This window comes from Erinaceus europaeus, chromosome 17 (assembly GCF_950295315.1).
Source record: "Erinaceus europaeus chromosome 17, mEriEur2.1, whole genome shotgun sequence".
Lineage (NCBI taxonomy): Eukaryota > Metazoa > Chordata > Mammalia > Eulipotyphla > Erinaceidae > Erinaceus > Erinaceus europaeus.
Genome location: NC_080178.1, coordinates 59,849,337 through 59,875,112, shown reverse-complemented (window position 1 = coordinate 59,875,112; position 25,776 = coordinate 59,849,337). Strand labels below are relative to the sequence as shown.

Below are 25,776 nucleotides of genomic sequence, written 5' to 3'. Positions count from 1 at the left end.
TCACCCTGAAGCAGAAAGTGAAATGTTATGAGCTAGCTATTCTTAAAATTTCAAACCCAGCAACTCGGAACATGCCAATATCTTAATGGTACAGAAAATAAAAGAGGAATCTAATTTAAGTGCACTTCGGAGACCCTGATGAACAAATAAATACCCAGTATACATTTTATGACTGACATTTCCATGAAGAGGTTAGCCACATATTGGAAATGCTCTGTGCCTGAATCCTGGAAAACACATCATCATTTTAGTCAATGGGGTCATTTGAAGGCAGTTCTTTGTTAGATGTAACTTTCATACAGCATAAAGAAAATAATCTACGGCAGTTAAAACTCAAACTTGGGCAAGACATTATAGTTCTTGGCTTATATAGCTGGTAGAGAAGCTCATGATACTAACTAATAATGTCAGGGAATTGCCGTAGGAGTGGATATCAAGAATGCTCAGAGGAATGGGAACAGAAGTAGAAGTTCCACATTTAGAATACTGGCTCTCGTGAAGTAAATGCATCCTCAACCTCTCTTTACCTGGGAATCCTGTTGACTCTGTTGCTCCAAGGCTAAAATAGGGTGGTTCCCTGAAATGAGCCTATTCCCCAAAGACAACATCACTTACATCTTTAATGCTTTCATTGGATGCTAGCCCTCTCAACAGTCTATTTACCTGGCTCTGGAATCACTTCAGCTTGCTGCCTTTCTTACTGAAATATGCTTCTTAGATCCTAAGATCACATTCTGGTACAAAGCAAGAACATCATTTCTTTGTTCTTGATATGATAAATCTACTAAGATAACCTAAAATAGTTCCCTTTTGAGAGCCTACATACTGAGAAATATTTGAACTTAGTATATGTGGTCCGGGAGGTGGCGCAGTGGATAAAGAATTGGGCTCTCAAGCATGAGGTCCTGAGTTCAACCCCCGGCAGCACATGTACCAGAGTGATGTCTGGTTCTTTCTCTCTCCTCCTTTCTCATGAATAAATAAATTCTTTTAAAAAAAATAACTAAGTATATGCAAAACCCTAACTCCATTATTACTTCTTCTAAAAAAAATGGAAGTGAGGACTACTGTTTATCATCAGAAAAATGAAAATCAAAAGTGAGATGACACCTCATATCTATGAGCATGGTCTGAGTGTATTAAAGAAAAAAATATCCCAGAAATAAAAAGTGATTATGAAGTGTGGAGAAAAAGGAACATAACTTTCAGTCAGAATAAAATTGGTGCAGCCCCCAGAAAAGCAGTATAGAGGGTTCTCAGAAAAGTAAAGACAGACCTACCCTACAACCTAGCACTTCCACTCCTACTTTTCTAGCGAAAAAACACAAAATCACTTATGTGAAATGATACATGCACACCAATGTTAACTGTAACACTATTCATATATAACAGGAGACACTATGGAATCAATACAAGTGCCCAAATACAATGGAGCAGACTGAGATGGTGCCACACATATACACATATACACAAGATGTATATGTGTATATCCCCCTCCTCTCTCAATTTCTCTGTGTCCTATCCAGCAACAACAACAAAACAGTAACGGCAACAGCAACAACGGAAAAAAGATGGCCTCCAGGAGGAGTGGATTTATAGCGCAAGTACTGAGGTGTGGGCAGCTAGAACTCTGGTTCCTTTCTCAGCTCTAAAGTGAAGTGTGCATCTGCCCAGAGAGGCACACAGCTGGTCTGAACCTTAGCTTTCCATAGGCATAAAAATTGGGTTTGACTCACCAATGTTTCCTGGAGCTCCGCTTCCCCAGAGCCCTTCCCCACTGGGGAAAGAGAAAGGCAGGCTGGGAGTATGGATCAGCCTGTCAATGCTCAAGTTCAGCAGGGAAGCAATTACAGAAGCCAGACCTTCCACCTTCTGCATCCCACAGTGACCTTGGGTCCATACTCCCAGAGGATTAAAGAATAAGAAAGCTATCAGGGGAGGGGATGGGATACAGAGTTCTGGTGGTGGGAACTGTGTGAAGTTGTACCCCTGTTATCCTATGATTTAGTCAGTTTCCTTTTTATAAATAAAAAATTAAATTAAAAAAATTGGGTTTGAGGGGCCAGGCGGTGGAGCACTTAGTTAAGTGCTCACATTACAGTGCACAAGGACCCAGGTTCAAGCCCCTAGTTCCCACCTGCAGGGGGAAAGCTTTGCAAGTGGTGAAGCAGGGATGCAAGTGTCTTTCATTCCCCCTCTCTATCTCCCCCTCCTCTCTCAATTTCTCTGTCTCTATCCAATAATAAATAAATTTAAAAATTAGGGTTTGAATATATTATTTCACATGCGCTTTCTCAGTTTTATGTTCTTAGATGCCATAATTCTTGGATTGGCTGTAGTTCTAACATATAACAGGAAACCATGTTATATAAGTAGGACTCCATTTTCTAATTTGTAAAATACATTCTAAGTATTCGTGGTAGAGAAACATAAGGAGTGCTATATTTAAGTTTTACATTTCTTATTTAAAATTAAAAGCTGGTAATAACTCCTGGAACTCTACCTCCCCAGAGCCCTACCCCATTACAGAAAGGCTGGGGGTATGGATCAACCTGTCAACACCGATGTCCAGCAGAAAAGCAGTTACAGAAGCCAGACCTCCTACCTTCTGTGTCCCATAGAGATCTTTTGTCCATACTCCCAGAGGGATAAAGAATAGGGAAGCTTCCAAAAATAGGAATAGGGGAGCTTCCAATGGAGGGGATGGGATATAGCACTCTAGTGGTGGGAATTGTACGAATTGTACCCCTCTTATCCTAAAATCTTGTCTATCAGTATTAAACCACTAATAATTTTTAAAAAAAGAAGAGAGAGAAACTGATAAATAAGAAAATGCAAAGCAGAACTTGGACTGGAGTTGGTGTATTGCACCAAAGTTAAGGACTCTGGGGCTAGGGGGGCGGTGGAGGGGAGGGCTTAGGTCCTGGAATATGATGACAAAGGAGAACCCAGAAAGGGTTGAGTTGTGGAAAACTGAGAAATGTTACACATGTACAAACTAATGTACTTTTTCTGCCCACTGTAAACCATTAATCTTCCAATAAAGGGAACAAATAAAAGCTGGTGATACCAATGTCTTACTGTTCTCAGGAAATAAAGCACCAACAAAAGACTTACTCAATAAAATTCCTCCACCTAGGAGATGACGTAAAATAAAATTAAAAGAAGAAATCCCTGGAGCCCTAATTCTGCAATTCAATGACTATAAAATTTCAACATGAAATTTACAAGAATTTTAATACGGTTAATGTGTGAATTTTAGTAAGTTTGCCAAATATCTATTGCCTAATTTTGTTACTGTTAAGTAATAGTTTAAAGTTGTTTTTTTGTTTGTTTGTTTGCTTGCTTTTTGTCCAATTATCAGCAGGGTTATTGTTGAAGATTCAGTGACCACACAGCAAATTCACTATTTCTGGTGGCCTTTTTTTTCTCTTGCTATTGATGGAGACAGTTTGAAAGGGAAGGGTGGGTATAGAGGGAGAAAGAAAGACCAATAGCTTCTATGTGTAACTGAACAAGATCCTTAGGAATATCTACAGCTACAAAAAAATCACTAATGGCAATCATTTCAGATTATTGCAAAAGTTCATTGTTTAGAATTTCTTATGCCCTTAATGTATAGATACAAATTAATACGTCTAAAAGTTCATTATTATTGTTTCTATAACTATTATAAATGTGAGAGAAATAGGAAAATTTACTATTATTCCACTGATTTATCTTTCCAAAGTCATAGTGGAATCCCATTAATCCATGGGACACTAAATCTGGGGGAGTATACTTGAATTATGAATGTAGTGGTGAATCTTAGGTCCACAATTTTCTTTTTCCCTCTTTCTAATTACTGAATTAAATATTCAGGATTATTTGGAGTATGTCACTGCTACCCTTTCCAATTAATGGTAATTAAAGCAAGAAAGGATTCATTTGCATAGAATCTTAGCACAAGGACTATTGTGCTTGAATTAGGTTCATCTCTGTCAAGACCATACTTCAACCAACCATTTTGTTTCACCAAGGCCTTGGTCTAGAACAAAATGCATTATTCACAATTATGCAAATCTCTGCCAAACCTTTCTTATGTTTTTATTAACAGAGAAAATTCCGATTTAAACTTGCAAATCTCAGCTTCTTTTCCAAGATCAGGTACTTCAGGAACTATCAGCTCAAACACTTCCACCATCTAGTGGTGAGGGACAGAAATGAACAGACTTTATATATCTAAAAATTGCCAAAATTTTGAAATAACAAGATCAGTCTAGTTTTACAATGTTTTATATTTTTGTCATCAGAGGGGAGTCACTGTTCCAGGTTGCCTTTTTCAAACAGAAATAGATACAGAGAGACAGAGAGACAGAGGGAGACAAGGGAAGGCACCACAGCATCAAAGCTTTTCCCTGTGTGTTGGAGACCAAGTAGACCGGAACCTGGGAATCATATATAGCCAACAAGGTACCTTCCCAGGTGATCTATCATATCAATCCTAGTTTTACAATTAGTAATGCTAACAAAAATACTATGGATAGAAAAGAAAAATACAATACTCCAGTTGATCAGGTTCCCATAAATTGAGAGATTAAATATTTTTTGTTGTTAAAAACTAGCTAGTGTTTATCAACATAATTCTGGCCATAACAGAAAAGTTATATATTTTCTATTAAGATAGCTTCATCTTTTCCTTGAAATGTATATGTCAGTTTTAAAAATAAAAACATAAACCTACTAAGGGCTAAGCACCATGGTGACTACTCATTTCTCTATAGTCCTCTCAGTAACTCCTTCTCACTATGAAACTCCTGATATGGAACTTTGTTTCCTGTGTTTTGGTCCTCAGCACTCTGCTCCTTGCTTCGGAAACTAATTTCTACTACTTCAGCTCTACTGAAGATGCTGGTCTTCATTTCCGGATCCAGTCTAAGCCCTCCATCTTTATATCTACCTGCCTGTTAAACCTCTTCACCTGGTAGCAATATAAATCATTCAGACATCATGCAAAATATTTTCACAGCACTCTGAATTTTTTTTCTTCTTCTTTTTTTTTTTTTAATTAGGTGTACCGGGTATCCTTGAGCTGCATTCCTGCTGGCCTCATTTCTATTCTCTATTTTGGAGGTGGGCAGAAGAAAGACAGCAAAGCACTGTGACACCATCCATGGAGTTCCACTGGCACTGCTCCTGGTGTTTTCAGGTGGTGTCGGGGCTCAAATCCAGAGCCTCCTGAATGGTAAGCCACGCATTCTACACACTAGTAAATGGAGCCATCTCCTGGGTCCCCCTCTACAATTCTTAATTTAATGCAAATGGATCGAATTTAAAAACTGTTGGAGGCCGAGCTGTAGTGCAGTGAGTTAAGTGTACATGGTGCAAAGCACAAGGACCGGCATAAGGATCCCGGTTCCAGCCCCTGGTTCTCCCCCTGCAGGGGAGTCGCTTCACAGTCCATGAAGCAGGTCTTCAGGTGTCTATCTTTCTCTCCCCTTCTCTGTCTTCCCCTCCTCTCTCCATTTCTCTCTGTCCTATCCAACAACAATGACATCAATAATAATTACAACAATAAAACAACAAGGGCAACAAAAGGGAATAAATATTTTTAAAAAATAATAAAATAACTAACAGTTGTCAAAAGACTCTGTATCTGAATCTGGTTAAGTCTGATTTCAGGACCAGAATCTTATCTATAGGTTGTTAGGCACTATGTATATCTGTTACATTATTTCCAAAAGTATATGTACCCAGCAAAAAATAGCTTTATTTGAAATAAAAGATTCCTTGAGTAAGTGTATGCCTTGTTTTCTTGTTTATTTTAATAACAATGTCACCAACTTCCCAGAAGGCAATTATGTATAACAGTAAATATATTGCCATTTATAATAGCTAAACCAACTAGTATTTGTAGAAGGACTGAGAAAACAATACTGAACAAAATTATCCTAGGCCATGACCATAGGAATGATTCTAACATTGACACTAAATTGATTAAAAATAATACTAATGGCTAGGAGTAAGAGTAAAATTTAAACAAACATATTTCTGGCCAAACTACTATGATCATAAGGAGTGTCTTGAATATGCAATGTTTAAGTTGTTTTTAACTTATTTTTCTTTCCATTTCTTTGCCCCTTGTCATAAAGGCTTCACTGGGGCTTCATGATAGCAAGATTCCACCACTCCTGGTGAATTATTAGTTTTCTTCAGATAAAGGGTGAAAGGCAGAATGGGAAAGGGCAAGGGAGACAGAGAAAAAGAATAGAGATGCCCCATTTCTGCTTTACCTCTCCCAAAGTTCCCACTTTGCATGATGCTCCCATGTGGTGGCCAGCAGCTAGAACCTAGGACTTTGCACAGTGAAACATGCACTCTACCAGGTGAGGCATCCTCAGCTGCTTTTACTTCTTAAAGTTCTGAGCTTATGAAAATAAATTTACTGAATGAAAATTACAATATAGTGAAAAAATAAATTTAAAAAATACAGAACTAGAATTGACAGGTCCTGATAAAGAACAATAAGCATGGTTGTGGGCTGTTTGGTTATTTTATTTATTTAATTTTAATTTTTTTTATTTTTGTTTTTAGTGTCATTTTTTCCTATTCATTAAAGTGATATTTATTTATTTATTTTTGCCTCCAAGGATATCACTGGGGCTAGATGCCAGCACTACAAATCCACTGCTCCTCGAGGCCTTTTTTCCCATTATTTTTATAAGATAAGACAGAGAGAAATTGAGAGAGGAGGGGAAAATAGAAAAGAGGAGAGAGACACCTGTAGACCTGCTTCACCACTTGGGAAGTGACCCCCCACCCCTGCAGATGGGGAGCCTGGGGCTCAAACCAGGATCCTTGTGAGGGTCCTTGTGCCTCCTACCATGTGCGCTTAATCCGGTGTGCTACTACCCAGCCCCCAATTAAAATGCTATTCATTTTTCACTGGAACCAGGAGGACCAGCAAAATAGCTCACTTGGATCATGTGCTTCTTTGCCAGGTGCGTGACTCAAGTTTGATTCCGTCCTCCACTCCACTGAAGGAAGCTTCAGTGCCATGGTCTCTTTCAACTAGCTCTCCCTGCCTCACTGTCTCTGACCAAAATTAGATATAGTAATAAAAGGAGCCAGGTGGGAGAAGAGAGCAGAAATCTTGGTGGGCTGACCTGCTTCTTTTCATATTGTGTCATGTTACAAAATAAAGCTTCTCTCTTCATACAAAAGACTGAGATGCAGTCTTGGTATTTCTCTGCACCATAAAGCCATTTCTGCACTGTTTCATTGTCACAGACTAAGACAAAGTAACAAATCATTAGATCTCAAGTCCTCTTAGATGAGTAAAATACATGTTTTAATGGTTTTACTGCCATTTCCCCATATGAAGCATATATTAGATACTCAACTGAGATTTAATGAAATGACCTAGTATTAAAAAAATCGCCATACTCTAATAAAAATGTTTTATCAGAGACCTACTTCATTTTTAGGAAAATTTCAGGTAGCATCTGGAGAGAAAACATCCCCTTCTTGCAGAAAGGAGGAAAATTCCCTTGAATTCACTGCTAAATTGCTTTGCTCCTTCCAACCTCATACTTCACACTGGTACAGATACTCTAATGAAAACAGACTAAGCAGGCTTATCTATCAGGCTGGCAGCGGGTTTGCACCAAAGGCAGATGAATCTTAGGACCAAGGCTCCAAGTGACATAGAGTGATGGAAGAAAAGATTACCAGATCTGCAGCAGGGATAGGATGCAGCCATTTATTCAGAGCCTGTTCTATGCAAAACTAAAGTTGCCATGCAGCAATTTCACATTATTGAAGCATGTCACCAGTAAATCCTTAATTTGTAATCACACTTCTTTTTAACTAGGATTCAGAGGGCGTGGCTGGGTAATATGTTTTACCTCTTTCATCTTCCCTCCTAGTGCTTGATACTAGATCACCAGTCAGAACAAAGAAAGCAAAATCTGGGAATATGACAGGTGTGACCATGAATTTGTACCTTCTCAGGATATATCGACTTAAAATAGGTCTCCTTTATGAGAAAATAAAGCATTAGATTTTAACCATGGCATGTTTTCCAAACACTTGCATTGCAATGATGTAATTTCCCTTTAACAACTTAATTAGGAAGTATATTCTATTGCAAAAGAAAAAAAATACACATGCTAGAACCTGAGAGCTGAGTGCTATGGGGGGCTTATTTATACTGAATTCCCTTTCCAAATCTATTCACTAACTTCATGTTGAAAGCCTGAAATCAGTCCTTTTTTTGATTACTTACACCATGAAATCTGCAAACCCTGTAATTGTGGGTGTTTTTGTTTGTTCGTTTGTTCCAGAAAAAAAAAATGTACACATATGTCCTTCTCAATATTTTTAGTAGAAGACTGGTACCGAAAGTATTTTCTAATCAACATTAACACTTCTCCAGGGCCATAATGGAAATCCTGGCCAAAAAATGACTATCTCACAGCTCATCTTCATACAGCATTTGAGTCACACACTGCACTGGTGACTTCAAAAGGAAAACCTATCCTAAGTTTAATGTTTAATATGGGGGTGGTGGTGTGTGTGCAACTCAAGGTACTTTAAGAACTGAATATGAGGTACCTTCAGTAAGACACTGACAGAGCAAAACCACAAAAGTAATGCTTAGTTTTAAGAACAGCCCTGTTCTTTCTCGGTTTATACTTGGCAGTATACAGTATAAGAATGAGCATTTGTTGGCAAGATGAAAGGGAGCCCAAAGAAGGGAGGTCTTCCAACCACAAAATAAGAGCCATGATTCCATTAGTTAAGACTGGTCATAGAAAAACTATAGTCAACCTCCTGTTTAACAGTCATAAGACTTCATTTTTTGGGGTACAACTGCCAAAAATTTGGTTTCATTTTGATACAGAATATACCTTCCTATCAGTATGCACATTATCTGGTTAATGTCAATGTCACACTCCTTCAATCCTGAATCTTCTCTTCATCAGTTTAAACATGACCCTTTCCATCATTAATTTTTTTCCCCAAAAGACTCAGGAGGAACTGTACATTGAATCCCAGAAGAATAACATTTAAATATTCTATATATTAAATATTAACTGGAATTAAAAATTACCCGGATATTTTAATCAACTGATTTTAACTAGGTTTATCTGGTAATATGTAATTTTAGAATGCCAGATTATTTGAAAAATGCCAAAATTTGGACCTCTATCAAACATTGTTTAGTCTTTATTTGATTTCTTTTTCTTCCTGTGAATGGATAATAAAGTTTTAGAAAATTTGGGTGCATCTTTATTCCATAATGCCCAACCAAAAAGATATGTGTACATCTATGTTCATAGAGCACAATTCATAATAGCTAAAACCCGGAAGGAACCCAGGGGCCCAACAGCAGATGAGTGGCTGAGAAAGCTGTGGTACATATACACAATGGAATACTATGCAGCTATTAAGAACAATGAGCCCACCTTATCTGACCCATCTTAGACAAAGCTAGAAGGAATTATGTTAAGTCAGCTAAGTCAGAAAGATAAAGATGAGTATGGGATGTCCCCACTCATCAACAGAAGTTGAGAAAGAAGAACAGAAAGGGAAACTAAAAGCAGGATCTGATGAAATCGAGAGCAGGGCACCAATGTAAAAACCCTGTGGTGAGGGGGAGGGTAGACATTGGGCTTCCCAGCGCATTTGGGGGTAGGTGGGGGGGATGGGACACAGTCTTTTGGTGGTAGGAATGGTGTTTAGGTACATTCCTATTAAAGTGTAAACATATAAACTATTTAATTAATATGAGAGGGGAAAAATTGATCATATGTCTAGAACTTCTTAAAACACAGACTGAGTCTTTTTAATACATAGGCTGTCTTTGATATGTTGACTCTCTCAAAAGCCTAGACCAGGGAGCAGAGAAGCAACCAGTAGCACAGCTATATACAAGATGCTGGGTATTATACCCCAAACCCTAACAAAGGGACTTTTCAAAGTTAACCCAATAACCAAATAATGTGATGATAACAATAACTATCCACTGTCTTCTTGAACCCTAAGACAACAGGAACCTCACATTTCCACTATAGAGCCTATATTTCCCCCAGTCCTGGAGCCTTAGGGTGGGACCCACTTTCCTGCATGCTGCTCTCAATTCAAATCAAATAACATTGCACCCGCAGATGGCAACCTAATCAACACAACGAGTGCCACCCCAGCATGCCTCACTTCAGACTGTGACCAGAGACTTCAGGTGTGGAATGACAACCCTTCAGCTTCATCACCTTTCCTTTCATAGTACTCTCTAATTCAATTCCAGGTCCACTACCCAATAAGTCTCCAAACCTAGATATAGTCCAGGTCCCCTGAGATAGAGCATAGGCTCACCCGTGCCCATAAACTAGGGGAAAAATATATACCTGAAAGCAGAAGCACACAAGAGCATGCAGGGAATACCGCCCCCCCCCCCAACACTTCATCTGCACTATTCCAGTCTTTAGGTCCATGATTGTTCAACAATTTGTTTGGCTTTGTATGTTAACTCTCTTTTCAGCCACCATGTTCCGGATGCCAGCATGATGCCGACCAGACTTCCCTGGACAGATGACCCCATGAATGTGTATTGGAACTCCACTTCCTCAGAGCCCCACCCTACTAGGGAAAGAGAGAGGCAGGCTGGGAGTATGGATCGACCAGTCAACGCCCATGTGCAGTGGGGAAGCAATTACAGAAGCCAGACCTCTGCAACCCACAACAACCCTGGATCCATACTCCCAGAGAGATGGAGAATAGGAGGGTTATCAGGAGAGGGGATGGGATATGGAGATATTGGGTTATGGGAATTGTGAGGAACTGTACCCCTCTTATTCTATGGGTTTTTTTTTTTTAATGGCACCTTTCTTAAATAAAAAAAAAAGAATGCCAGATTATTTGAAAAATACCAATATTTTGGACCTCCATCAAACATTATTTAGTCTTTATTTGATTTCTTTTTCTTCCTGTGAATGGATAATAAAGTTTTAGAAAATTTGGGTGCATCTTTATGCCTATAATTTTTATTGTAAAATAAATGTTTGAAAGTCTTGGTGAAGTTAGTATTCTGAATAATGAAATGAATTTTCTTCAACAATAACTAAAGAATTATTGAATAGCTTTGTTTTCTATTCCTTACATCATGGACTCTAACCCCATATTTTCATTTTCACCTTTAATCAACATTTTTAAAATATCAGTCAAAGCACAAAAGTCCATAGAACCAATGAAGGAAAAAGGAAAATGATTTGCAACCAAGAACTGCAAAAAAATTCTTACTCTCACTTAATTGTCTCTTCTTGTCACAGTATTGCTTCTTAAAAGTTGTTTAAAATTAAAGAATCAAGGTAAAAAGTATTGGAAAGGTCTGACACAAAGCAGAAAGTAAAATAAAGCTACAGATGAGACAACACTTATAATTTTCCTTTTCAGTCTGGATGGCAATACAATTTTCATGGTGCATTTACTTCCTTTGTTTTATCTGGAACCAGAATCTGAGATGGAGGATAGGATATGAACAAAAAGCAGTGATGTACTGGAGTTTTAAAATCTGTGGCTAGTTTTCTTTCCCCTTTCCATTTTTTACCCTTGACTCTGTTGTTTTCTCCTTCTCGGCAACTAAGAGGATTTTCCAGACACTCAAATAACTGCAAGAACAATGGTCCTATGCCAGAATCTCCAGATAAAGCCTCCAAAACCACAGAGTCTTTGGCAAGTAAGGATCCCTGTGATGCTTTGAAAGAGTTTTATATAATAGCCCAACCAACATTTGGCTTAGCAAAGGAGACCCGCCACTGACATTAGCTCCAGTAGTAACCTAACCAACCTTCAGAGGAGAGATGTGAGACTGCAAGACGTATCCATGGACATTTTCTATCTGAGACAGGTTCTTTTCCGAGACATGGACGAGTTCTGGGCCTCGTACCTCATGGGTCAGTCGAGGTAAGGAGTGATCGTGCTGAGCATCCTCATCTTGATACCGATACTTCTAGGAGGAAAGACAGGAAAGGTATAAGGCATTCGCGTCTGCAGAGGTTCTAACTTTCACCTTCTAACTTCATTGAGGTTAAGTAACAACCTGTTATTGATGTCACCAAGCAGGCTTTGTAGTGCACTATCTTGGTCATAACCATAAGCCGAGTCAAGTGCAAGCAAAAGCAAACCAACCAATGACATCAACCAACACAGGTAACTTTCTTTCACACAGAAACATACCAGTCTAATGGTGCCCCCTGCAATGTGTACATTCATATTTACACTTCATTTTTGATGAAAGGCTTATACTAGTATGCAGTATCAATAGCCAAAAGAAATATGAAGAGGATTTATGATGTGCAATAGGCTAAAAGCAAAAGTATATGACATATACAGGTAGGAGAACCTTAGCAAGATGCCAGGATTCTGAGTTCCAAAATATCTCAGGGTTGAGAGAAAATAACTTCAGTCACTTTAGAGTTAGCGGAAGAGTCTGGAGGATCAGCACTTAGACACCCTGGGATGGGAGAACGTCAGGTGTGCCCAGATCAGAACTCTCATAGAGTATTGATTGACAAAATCACATCACATTAAAAGGAACAAGAAGCTCAAAGATTCTTTTAGCTAAAACAATTCTAGAGCAATTGTCAAAGCACAAATTACTTTCAAGGTGTGGGAGATATCAAGAGTGTCTTAAACTTTGATTACAATAGTTAGTGTATGAATGCCATTAGTCAGGCACAATTCTCTGATTCTTCAAGAAATAGTCAAGCCAAAGGTCAGAGTTACAGATAATGCGTTTTGCTTAATCTCAAGGCAATGGGCAATGGGCAATAATGGGCTTCCATTATAACTCTGACACTGCATACTTCTGCCTTAAAGGGGAGTAGTAACAAAAAGGAGAGCCTATAGCCTTACTTACTGGGCACCTGTTCACAATCAGCCAGACATGTTTTGTAAACACAAAGGCTTTAGGTTAGATCAATAGATTTTTCTAACAACAAATATCAAAAAGTCTGGGAACAGAAAACTTCAACAAAGTTCAGCATGTCTTTTCAGCTAGTAACTAGAAAGGCAAGTGTGCACTCTAAGCAGAATGAACGCAAGTAGGTGAGAACATAACCCTCAAAGTGGCCAGAGTAAAGTGTTAAAAGTTAGGAGCCAGGTGATGGCGCACCTGGTTGAGCGCACATGTTACAAGGCGCAAAGACCTGGTTTGGAGCCCCAGGTCCCCACCTGCAGGGGGAAAGCTTTGCCAGTGGTGAAGCAGTGTTGCAGGTGTTTCTCTGTCTCCCTCTATATCTGCCCCCTTCCCTCTAGATTTGTGGCTGTCTCTATCCAATAAATACAGATTAAAATAAAATAAAATAACAAAACAGTGTTAAAAGTTTGGGTGGGTAGATAGCAGATTCCCAGAACTTAACCTCAACCTCAACCCCCACAACCACCGTCAACCAGAACTGGGAACTGGAAAGAGAAAATAAAATCAAAGGTGAAGGAGAAAATATTACTGAGAAGAAAACACCAAGCTCCCTATTATCTGCCTCTCTGGCTGCTCCGCTGCCCTAATGACCTGCCACCTGTCTGTAGAACAACCACATCCACCCTGCTCCCCGACACACCTTCTGCACTGGGGCTCCCGCAATGCCCTCGGAGGCCCAGCGCTGGGGACCCGCAAAGCCTGAGCCTGCTACTCCCCTCTAGGCACAGCTGCCACCCAGTCCGGGCCCCAAAATCACGTTTTGCCCCTAAGGCCGCGCTTTCCGTCCCTCCCCCCACAAAGCACAGTGTGGCTGGACCCCAAGTCCACCCAGCACCCCCAGAGACACTGCCACATCTGACTGCTGTCCCCCAGGCGGGCCGCTGGCTCCAGGAGGCCCCCGACCTGACAGCCGGCCCCACTCGGAGGCTCTGCACGGCTCTGCACACCGCACCCAGACCAATTCTGCGGGCTTACAACCACTGCCCCGACCCGACCCGGTATATGGAAGCCTGGTGCGGTGAAGCGCTCTTCAGTCACCTGCCTGCCCTCCTGGCACCTTGGAAGCCGCCTAACCTCAAACAGACCAGCAGCCCAGGAGCAGCGCAGCCTCAGGGAGCCGAACCTCCCCCCAGGCCCCTGGGGGCAGGGCGTGCAGGTAGAGGCTCCTTGCCCTCTGACCCCGGGAGTCTGACCCCTGAGTCTGACCCCGGGAGTCCGGAAGTGCGGCCCCGGGAGCTTGCTCACAGGCCACCAGCCTGCTGTTGTCAGGCTGGGACCTGCCCACCACGGAGACTGCAGGGCACTTGGGCGCTCAGGTTTGAGGGTCCTGCTAGAGCTACCGCTGCACGCCATTCTGGGACACACACACACACACACACACACACACACACACACACACACACACACCCAGTCTACCCAAAGCTATGTCCAGCCACTGCAACACACACACACACACACACACACACACCCAGTCTACCCAAAGCTATGTCCAGCCACTGCAACACACACACACACACACACACACACACACACACACACACACACACACACACACACACACACACACACACCCAGTCTACCCAAAGCTATGTCCAGCCACTGCAGTCTCCATCAGACTCCTGATGGCATCCTCATTGGGATTGAGCATTGAGCAAATGCTGGTGAAATCTGCCTGCAACTACAAAAGGCTTGAAATTAACAAAGCAATTCTGAGGCGGGGGGAAACTAGAGACATCCTGTTCTCTTCATTTCAAACTATAGTATAAAGATATAGCAATGAAACAGCAGGGGGAGGGGCATTGGCACACTGATGGTGGCATTTGGTGTGGTAATGGCAATCTGATGAGAAATTAAGTTGAACTACCAGAGCTAGCCTTGCCTCAACAGTGACAGAAAAAGACAGGATGAGAACAAGGGAAACAATGTGTCACTGGTTGATCAGCATTGTCTTGTTTGTTTGTTATTTTTGTTTTTTGTGGGATTTTGTTTGTTTACCAGAGAGAGCACTGCTCAACTCTGGTTTATGGTAGTGCTGGAGATTGAGCCTGGGACCTCAAAACCTAGGGCAGTTTTTTTCATAACCATTATGCTATCTTCCCTGCCCAGAATTGTTCAAAAGGAAGAAGACCCTCTTTTCCATTAACCCCTCAAAGACAGGGAATGTTGATTTGGGTTCACTGGAATTTAGTACAAGAAACTACAGTTACATAGGGATAGTTTTTTGGGGTTTTTTTTTTTTTTAGTGGTTTAATAATGATTAACAAGGTTGGAAGGTAACAGGGATATAATTCCATACAATTCTCACCACCAAAGTTCTGTGTCCCATCCTCTCCAGTGGAAGCTTCCATTTTTGTGTGTGTTTTTGTTTGTTTGTTTTTAAATGAGAGGGATAGGATGAGAGAGAGACAGACATCACTGTGGTACATGTGCTGTCAGGGGTCAAACTTAGTACATCATGCTTAAAAGTCCAGTGCTTTATCCACTGCACCACATCCCTATTCTTTATCACTCCAGGAGTATGGACCAAAAATTCTTTATGGGATGCAGAAGGTGAATAGACTTTATCTAAATAACTTCAAAAACCTATTCAAAGAACTTCTAAGGAAGAATTCTGTTCCTTCTCTCCTCATCCATGTGCCCCTTTTCTTCATAATTTTTCCCACTACTTGCCTATGTACAACCTTCCTTAAAGGTTGTTAAAGGACATTGTACGTCTCCTAAGCAAATCTACGGAAGCTGGCAGAGACTGAAAGGGTAAGAATGAGGAATGGATGAATAGTCAAAGGAAGAGCATCCCAGAACATAGGATCAGTCGCCACCTTTATCTTTTCTTTTTTTTTATATTTATTTATTTACTTATTTTCCCTTTTGTTGCCCTTATTTAACATTGTTGTGGTTATTGATGTTGTTGTTGTTGGATAGGACAGAGAGAAATGGAGTTAGGAGAGGAAGACAGAGGGGGAGAGAAAGACAGACACCTGCAGACCTGCTTCACCGCTTGTGAAGTGACTCCCCTGCAGGTGGGGAGCCTGGGGCTCGAAATGGGATCCTTAGGCAAGTCCTTGCACTTTGCACTTAACCCACTGCGCCACCGCCTGACTCCCTTCTTTATCTTTTCTATAGAGACAGAGAAGGAGAGCAGAGAAAGAGATCACAGCACTAAAACTTACTTCAGTGTGAGGGTGGGGTGGGGGGCTGCCTCAAACTTGGTTAGCACACAATGGCAAAGCAGCACACTATCCTAGTGAGCTATTTTCCTGCTTCCCCAACCCATCTTTATTCTTTGCCTAGGTCTCTGTCTCCTCCCCCCACCTCTCTCTCTCTCTCTCTCTCTCTCTCTCTCTCCTTTTCACCCTCATACTATCTGACTTGTTCCATTAGCATTCCAAGGCTGTTAATCTACCTGAGAAGACAAGAAGCAATGTTACATGTCTCTCTCTCTCCCACTCTATCTCCCCCTTCCATCTCAGTTTCTCTCTGTATTTACCTAATAAATAAATTAATTCAATTTAAAAAATCATACCTATGGTTCTTATTAATTTTTGAGGTTTAAGATGTGATTTTGGGGGGGACATCAGTGCTCACTGATGCATAATGAGACAGTACATGAAACTCACCCAAAACTGGTAATCCAATCTGTTGTCCAGTCTTACTCGAAGAGAATTATCAACACTGTCTTTTCCAGAGAAGATAATGTTTTTGCAGTGTTCCAAGCTATTATTAGTCTCACAAACAAATGTTGCAGCTGGCAATCTAATGGATTGCTAATTTGTAAAGGACACTCATGTGCGCTCATTGTTATCCTTCCTGTGTAAATATGAGGTTCGATTTTATCTGACTTCGAGTTGGGGGTCTTCTCAGTTAATTTAAACCTGAATCTGCTATCTGCTATAGTCAGACCCTCATCTACTCCCATAAGGAAATAAAGAGCCCCGAGTCTAGTTGAATAGTAGTTTGGTAGAGAAAAAAGTAAAAAAGGACAGCTTTGTGAAAACACGGCCAAGACTTTAGACCATTTTAGAGAAAAAATAAAGTGATACTTTTGTTTTTCTAGCCATATAAATGACTTATAAGAATAATCTTCCTTAGAAGCAAGGCTGAACTGAATATTCATTATTGGTTAGCTGTGTATTCACTGGGACTGGAACAAAGTCACACATATGCCCATTTTAGTGTCTTTGGCTTTCAATCCATCTGCCTCCATACTCCCTCCTTTAGATCTCTCTCTGAGGGACACTTCCATGTATGCAATTATCCAGCCAGAGAAGTATAAGTCAATCAAATTCCACCCACTCTCTCATCTCCCACCATCTGCCTATTTAATAATTCTGAGTTATAATTTATATCTTAATTAACTCTCCAGTTTTCTCCATCTTTATCTATCCAGATGCCAACTACCATCCCCATTGAGATTGTTAGCAGCTCGCAGCTTGGTCTCTATACCTTCTAGAAGGCTAGAATGCTCTTGTTTCCTCAATGTGACAGTACCCCCTCATTCAATTTCTCCATCTTAACGGGATTTCCTGCATGATCCCAAGATCATTGTTGTTTAAACACAAGAGCTTTTACCCAGTAGAAAGGGCTGAAGTTTCTCTAAAAAGTAATTTTTACTTCTGCAACCTGAAAAGTCCTTTTGTTTTCATGTATGTATGTATGTATGTATGTATGTATGTATGTATGTATGTATGTGTATGAGAGAGAACGAGACCAGAGAACTGCTTGGTTCTAGCCTATGAGAGTGCTAGGAACCTTGGAGCCCCAGGCAAGAAAATCCTGTGCTCTAGTGTTGAATATCGATCCAGTCCCAGAGCTAAAGCTACTAAAACCTGCCATAAACACCTCACTGGACATCGCTATAATAAACTGAGCACCTGAATTGAAAAATAAGTTTTAAAACATCATAATTTATAATTTAGTAAACCTCCTTTTAAACATTGTAAAGTACATGTGCCACAAAATCCATCACCATCATTTCAAGTATACAGCTTAGTACCAGTAACTATATTTATTTATTTATTTGCCTCCAGGTTTATTGTTGGGGCCTGCACTATGAATCCGCTGCTCCTGGAGGCAATTTCCCCCCCCCCATTTTGTTGCCCTTGTTATTGTTGTTGTTGTTACTGCTGTTGTTGGATAGGACAGAGAGAAATCAGGAGAGGAGGGGGAGACAGAGAGGAGGAGAGAAAGATAGACACCTGCAGACCTGCTTCACCCCTTGTGAAGCAACCTCCCTGCAGGTGAGAAGCCTGGGCCTTGAACTGGGATCCTTAGTCTGGCCCTTGCACTTTGTGCCATGTGCACTTAACCTGCTGCACTACTGCCTGGCACTCTTTATTGTGTAATATAATCAATCCCCAGACAATTTTCATCTTATTTATTTGAAACTTCATATTCCATGCTAATATTAAGAAAAAATACCAGTCCTAACACTAAAGGCATTGTTAACACTAACAGTAAATGCAACTACAGTTAATTTATCATGAACCATGTTAAATGCTTTATATAAGAGTAATCCACATATAGAAAGTAATGCTTATTTTTTTTCTCCCCACCTGAGGTTCAAATAAGCATCTTTCTCCAAGCTTATATAACTGGTAAACATCAAACCAGATTCAAACGTGTTAGAGTCAAACCCTAGAGTTAGAGCACTTATGTATTATTTCAAGCTGGTTAAGACTCAAAAATCTTAAGATGCTAATTTTATCCCCAGGCAATATAATTCTTAGGAAACCTTCAAGAATTATCTAACAAGGCATATTAAACATTTGAAGAATTCCCTCTGATTTAAGACTCAGCTTTAAAATTCTCAATCACTCTGAGTTATCTCTTTTCCCAGGACTTTTCTATTAGCTTCTGGTGTAATTCTGGGCATTCTCAAATATCCTGCCTTTAAGATCAGGACCATTTCAGGAAAGTTCTGTTTTGAAATCTCCTTTTCTCCTTCTCCTTAGTTTGACACAGGATGCATTGGAAGAAGAAGAAGAAGAAGAAGAAGAAGAAGAAGAAGAAGAAGAAGAAGAAGAAGGAGAAGGAGAAGGAGAAGGAGAAGGAGAAGGAGAAGGAGAAGGAGAAGGAGAAGGAGAAGAAGAAGAAGAAGAAGAAGAAGAAGAAGAAGAAGAAGAAGAAGAAGAAGAAGAAGAAGAAGAAGAAGAAGAAGAAGAAGAAGAAGAAGAAGTTTGACACAATAAAAGGGACTGTGAAGTGGAGACAAGTTTGTAAATGGGGCATAATTTCCCACTCAATTCAAATGAAAGTCAGAACAACATACTGTTTACCACAGGGTGTTCTATGGATGGACAGAGTTTGAGGACTTCTGACCAGATACTGTGCAGGCCATTCTGTGGATAGTGGTGTGAATCCTTGACGATCTAGAATTCAAACCAGAGTCTGAATACACCTATTCTCTTTCTAGAGTCTGCAAAGAGGTAACAGAGAGAAGACAGATATCTTTCAAGGACTCATAAATAAAAACTGGAGCCTGTCTTTGTGCCTGCATAAAAGGTACTGTGCTTCCTACTTGTAACAATAATTGGCACTGTTCTTACAAAAGAGCATGAATCAGAGATGGAAGGAGAAAGAACATGTTTCTGTTGTCTTGAAAAGTAAGCGATGCTATGATACCTAATTTTTAGTAAACACTCTCCATTAAATTTTTTCTGGGAATATTTTGGAAATGAGGGCCTGGTGGTGGCGCACCCAGTTAAGCACACATAGTACTACGCTCAAGGACTCATGCAAGGATCCAGGTTTGAGCCCTGCATCCCCACCTGCAGCAGGGTGCTTCACGAGAGGTGAAGGTCTGCAGGTATGTATCTTTCTCTCTCCTCCTACCCAATTTCTCTCTGTTCTATTGAATAAAAAAAAAGGAAAGAAAGAAAAAAATATTTTAGAAATTATTTAAGACTTAATGCAACATTATAGAGAAAGTACAACATTAAGGAATGGTTAGTTTCTATATAAAGCCCAACATTCAAGAAATGCTCAAGACCTCTAATATATATATATATATATAGTAATAAGAGAGAACAAAACTGATCAGCCATTTTATAAGTGGCATTGAACCCAGGATTTAAAGCGTGAGTTCTGCTACTCATTTCCCTTGCCAGCCCTGCAAAACCTTATAATCCTGCTGCTTCAGTAAACTATAGTACAAAGACCAGTAGCATTCTCTGTGTCAAGTGTTAGATCTCCCTGTGAGGAGTTTTGACATCTAGTTAGGTCACCAGACTAGTAGTCTGGTCAGAACATGAACACATAGTGTGTGACTGATAAACTGGATTCATTACCAAAAGGAAGGGTTCAGTTAATCAAGAGATAAAGGTTGGTGCAAGGAGGGTATTTCAGGTTCTACAGAATCTGAGAATATAGCAGACTCATGGCCCAAAAATTCCCTTAATTTCATACTGGGATTCAGGGCTTATTGACTGTATTGAGTGGGTCAGTGGGGGTAAAGGGAGCCCAATGTATTGTCACCTGGCTCAGCAATTCATGTGGCTTCCCAGTTGTTGGAAGGAGTCTGGTCACTCAGAAATGATTCACCAGAAATTGATAGTTTTGATCCTTGTTAAACTTGAGGTAACATCATTAAATACCAGTACCTGATTGTCTAAACTTTAATATATTTAAACATCTCACTGGATGACAGGCTCCTAGTTTTTAATTCTCTAGTACCAGAGAGACAAAGCAAAGAACAGAAATACATTGTCAATCAATACTTTTTTGCTATGTGACAGGTTTCTACAGAAAGGAGTAAGAAAAAGTTAAAAAAAAATCTGTATATGTGGAGAGCAAGATGGAGTACAATGCTCGCTCACTACCAGGACTACCTGCTGCTATTAGAAGCCTCTTAGTTTGAAAAATATGTTTTGATAGAAAGGAAGAATACATTTTAAGGGAAACAAAATCAGTTCAAAAAATTAAGTAAATATCAGGCTTGCAAAGTGAGAGCTAAGAAAGAAGTAAATGCTACTCTAATACAGAGAGAACTGAAAGTGTGAAGAAAACCATGTTGAAAAATGAACTACGGGGAAATAAAGATAAATAAATAATTGCAGCTGGGGAGCCATTTTAATGGTTATGCAAAAGACTTTCATGCCTGAGGCTCCAAGGTCCCAGGTTCAATTCCCAGCATCACCTTAAATCAGAGCAAAGCTATGCTTTAACATCTTTCCTTCTCATTAAAATAAAATAAATAAAATATTAAACAGAAGTAACTATAATCCCTTACTCTCTTTTTTAGTTTCTTTATTAAGGGATTAATGTTTTACAGTCGAAGCTTAGTCTCTTTTTGTTGAGGTACTGTGAAAAGTGAAAAAAACTAATCACAGTTAAAGGACAGTGAAAAGACTCATACACTATTTTAACCCTTTCTTTACTGAAATCTTGTGTATATCATCTCTACTTTGTTATATGTCTTTTAGAACTAAGAAGGGACTTTTCTTCATGCTTCTGAAATTAATGTGAGTTTATTGAACTAAGTTTTTCTTTGACAGCAAAAATTTTAATTTGCACGAAGAAAAATAGCACAGTTGATAAATCCTACTAAAGATATTTAAAATTATTGGTTGATCATAAAAATATCTAATCTGAAGAGAAGATCATCAATGAGTTCCAATTAAGAACTTAAAAAATGGGAATTGTGCGGAATTGTACCCCTCTTATTCTATGGTTTTGTTAATGTCTCCTTTCTTAAATAAAAATTAATTAATTAATTAAAAAAGAAAATAATACATGGAAATATATATATATATATATATATATATATCTTTTTACCATTAAGATAAAGCTTCTTATTGAAGAAATAAGAAGGGGCTTTTGTTAACTTTCAGGCTTGGTATTCAGTCTTTGGATTCTTGTTTTTACTAAACATGTGTATATTATTTTTGAAAAATTAAATCTCATTATCAGTTTGTTAAGAAAATCTAAACACACACACACACACACACACACACACATATATATTCCTACAATCAGCTATACATCTGACGCTGACCCGGACCCTGACCCTAAGGATAGTTCAAAGAAGAATAGGGGGTGGGAGGTGGTGGATCTGAGCAGATGTACTCAGAACTGATGTGAGAGATGGAAAGCTGCCCCAGATGCTATTCTTGTTTTTCAAACAAAACTCACAAATGAAAGGAAATACTATCTTGATTTTTGCTACAAGGAACAGGATAAGCCAGGATGTTAATTAAATTACAAATCAGCTGTCTAATAGCAGCTGACAGAGTTTTGTGAGCTTCTAAGCAACATCAGATATTTTAAACCCTCTATAATTACCTACAATGGAGGAGCTGGCAGGAAGGACACTGACATGAATATTTAATGAATCCTAAGATACTTTTAAAAGAAGTGATGATTTAAATAATGAGGGCTTGGGGGGGGGGGTTACTCCAGCTCAGTGCTGCCTTCTACTGCTTCCCTCAGATGCTGGAAATATGCTGCTGGTTAGGAAATGCAGGTCTTTTCTACTAAAAATAGGAGTTACATTTTGGAGCTGGGAAGACTTAAGTTTCTGAGAGAGGCTGCTGTAGAAGTTAACTGTCCAGAAGCTCGGTGAGTAAGTCAAAATGAGATCACAGATCTGTAAACAGAGAAAATCACCAAAGTGGAATTGTCAAATGAGTTTGTATGAAATGTGTCACATATCCAGGTGGCTATTTACAATTGACCAAACACTTAATGAAAAATTGAAATTCTCCCAGGTAGTAGAAAAAGATGGCTCTATCACTCTGATTTCCAACTTAAGAGACAGAGAGAGTATGGGAGTCTGGAAAATGTTAAAACTAGTGGCATAGTTGTGTCTCCTAGCCAGCCCAGACAGTAAACTTCTTGACAGAATGGGTTAAACCTGAATTCTGACATTAGAAACACTGGCTTGAATCTTGGTAATTCCACTTACTAGATGGATAATATTTGTCAAGTTGTTGGTTACCTCTGAACTTCATTTTGTTATATATATACATATATATATATGTATATATATAACAAAATGATATATACATCATATATATGAATATATATGAATAAATATATTCCTGATATATGAATATATCAGGAATTGGAAGAGCAACCCCATAGAAATGTGAGCATTGAATGAGTCACTGTATTCTTGTCACTTAGATCTAGGTTAATGCTCTCCCTTCTAAACTGGCAGGACCTTTGCATTTGGCAAGGTCATCAAAAAAGTGGTCCTTTAAAGTAAAAACAGAAGTTTAATAGTGGGTGCAGTATTGAACTATATACTGTAACCTTATAATCTCATAAACCACTATTAGTCACTACAATAAATAAATGAATAAGAAAAATATCAAATTCTTCAGGCAATGCAGTCAGAAGGGAAAACAAATATGAATAATCATCACCTATAGCCTCTAAGTTGGTCTCTTTCCATTCCTTAGACCATCAAGCCAGAATTACTTTCTAAAGTCTTAAGTTTTAGAATAATGATTAGGAATACAGGGAATAGGGAAACTGCTGGAAGAATTCCAAATTCTATGGTGTGGCATATAGTCCTGGTCAAGGTATTAAACTGTGAGATTTGACATTTTCATTTGTAAAATAAGATTAAGTTCTTACTTCACAGGCTTACTGAGAAGATCAAGTGAGATAATGTACAAAAGTAACTTAGCAGTGTGTGATCTATAAAATTATCATTTAATATCACCTATGCTGGTCCAGGGAGATATCTTAGTGTTAGAACACAAAACTTTTATGATTAAGTAGGTTTGATTCCCATTATCACCATATGCCAGAGCTAATCAGTATTCTGGAACCTCTCTCTCTCTCTCTCTCTCTCTCTCTCTATATATATATATATATATATATATATATGTGTGTGTGTGTGTGTGTATGTGTGTGTATACATATATATATATATATATATATATATATATATATACATATATATATGGAGAGAGAGTAGAAATCTTAAAATGTATCAATTTTATTATAATATATTTTATGTGATTATAGTTTACTTTAGACATATAACAAAGACTAGCTGAAGAAAATACATTGCTTCATTTTTGCTTTCAATTTCTTCAAAGTTTACAATTACATCTTTCCCACTACCATGTGCCACATATACCCAAGTTCCCTTATTATAGTTCTCTTGATCTTACTAAAAATACCCCAGCCTCTTATGTATCCTCAATGCTTGACAAACCATCCAGGACTTCCCATTTAGCTTGGCCTACTCTAATCATACCAGCTTCTGCTACCCTTCTTTTATATCCATATATATTTTTCTACACTGTAAAAATTCATTGAGCAGAGATTGTCATACATTGGAAGTATCAAATACAGCATTGACAAATATATAAATGCAGAGGGCCAATAAATAGTTATGTCAAGAGAGAACACTAAAAGTAAATATAGAATACTATACATATGAATCAATTGTAATTCATTTAAGAGCACCACCAAATTCAAATTTGATGTGATTTAACATACAAGTTTATAAACATTGATGCATGTTTTGAGCATTAAATACAATAACCTTATTCAGTATAGGTTTTTGTAAATAATATTTGAAAATTCAATTACTTAACACATTGCTATAGTCATGGTAGCTTACAGCCATACACTTTATGTAGTTCACCAGATACAGCATGACTCTTACCATTCACCCATTCAGGATGGAGACCTAGCACCTCATGGGAGCTAATATGACAGAGAGAGAGATTCTAGTACTGTGCTCTCTCTCCCTCTCTATGTCTCTTTCTGAGTATCTGAATCAAAAAGCAACGTGGCAATGATGAAAGTCCTGGCACTACAAGTCATTGTAATAACAGTCTCAACAATATGTAGGCAGTGATTGTTGATGAGTAACATTTTATCATTTCCTAGCTTCATCTATTAATTGAAGTATAAATATACTTAGCTTTCAGATATGGAAAACTTATCCGTTTTTGTTTTGCTTTGCTATAATGAAGTAGATTCAGTGAACTGTCAGGTTTTTGGTGAGGGGATATCGCTGGAGATGTTTCTCCAAGTTCATGTGAATGAACATGCAGAGCTGGCTGGGGGTGTTAGAGTAGTTAGCAGCTAACAGAAGTGGGAAGGAACTGACTCCAGAGAAACAGAGCTTAGTAAAAGTGCTTTGTTATCATGCTTTGTTATCAAGAAATAAAAGCATTGGTTGTGGAACAAACATGCCAATTAATTTGTTCACTTAAAGCACAACTTCAAATACTGTCTGAGTAATCATCTAGGGGCTATCATTACTAGATCCCAGGAAGGGAAGAGAACTGACAGATTCAGTCCACCCACTGTGTATAAGCCTAGGCTTATATGAGTGACGGTCCTTCTCAGCTAAAGGACAGATGTGTGGTCAGCTCAGTATGCCTGGTACCCAGAAAATAAAATGTTAATTTTAGCAGAATACTCGGTCATGTGAAACCCACTCCCTGCACCTCAGTTTGTGAGATTAAGTTCTGTTGCTGCTTCTAATTAGCCATTGCACTTCAGACAAGCATTGAAACTCACTGAAGCTCAGTGTCCTCATTTGTCCAGTTAGACTAATATTATTTATCAAGGTTTCATAGTGAGAAATTGATCAGACAATGAACATAGATGTCTTGATGTAGGGCCTCACTTTTGAGAGATGCTTAGGGAATCTAACTCTTTTCCTATGTCTGTGCTAGTGACATACACTCATCTTCACACACACACACACACACACACACACACACACACACACACACACACACACACACACCATAGCCTTGTGATTCTTACAGGGAGCATAAGCCCCCTAAAAGTGACAGACTGAGCTGCTAAAGATGTATCCTCATTGCTCTAAGATGTGGTCTCTC

General features: G+C 39.0%; 1 protein-coding gene across 8 annotated transcripts in view; it reads right to left on the bottom strand.

Annotated features, from left to right (window-relative positions):
* DLG2 (discs large MAGUK scaffold protein 2) overlaps nt 1–25,776 on the bottom strand; it is a 1,912,587-nt gene that overhangs the window by 906,974 nt on the left and 979,837 nt on the right. For all 8 annotated transcript variants that reach the window (XM_060176807.1, XM_060176791.1, XM_060176792.1 and 5 more), the window contains one exon: nt 11,828–11,989. In XM_060176807.1, the coding sequence (XP_060032790.1) occupies nt 11,828–11,989 (162 nt within the window). The remainder of the gene's footprint in view (nt 1–11,827; nt 11,990–25,776) is intronic.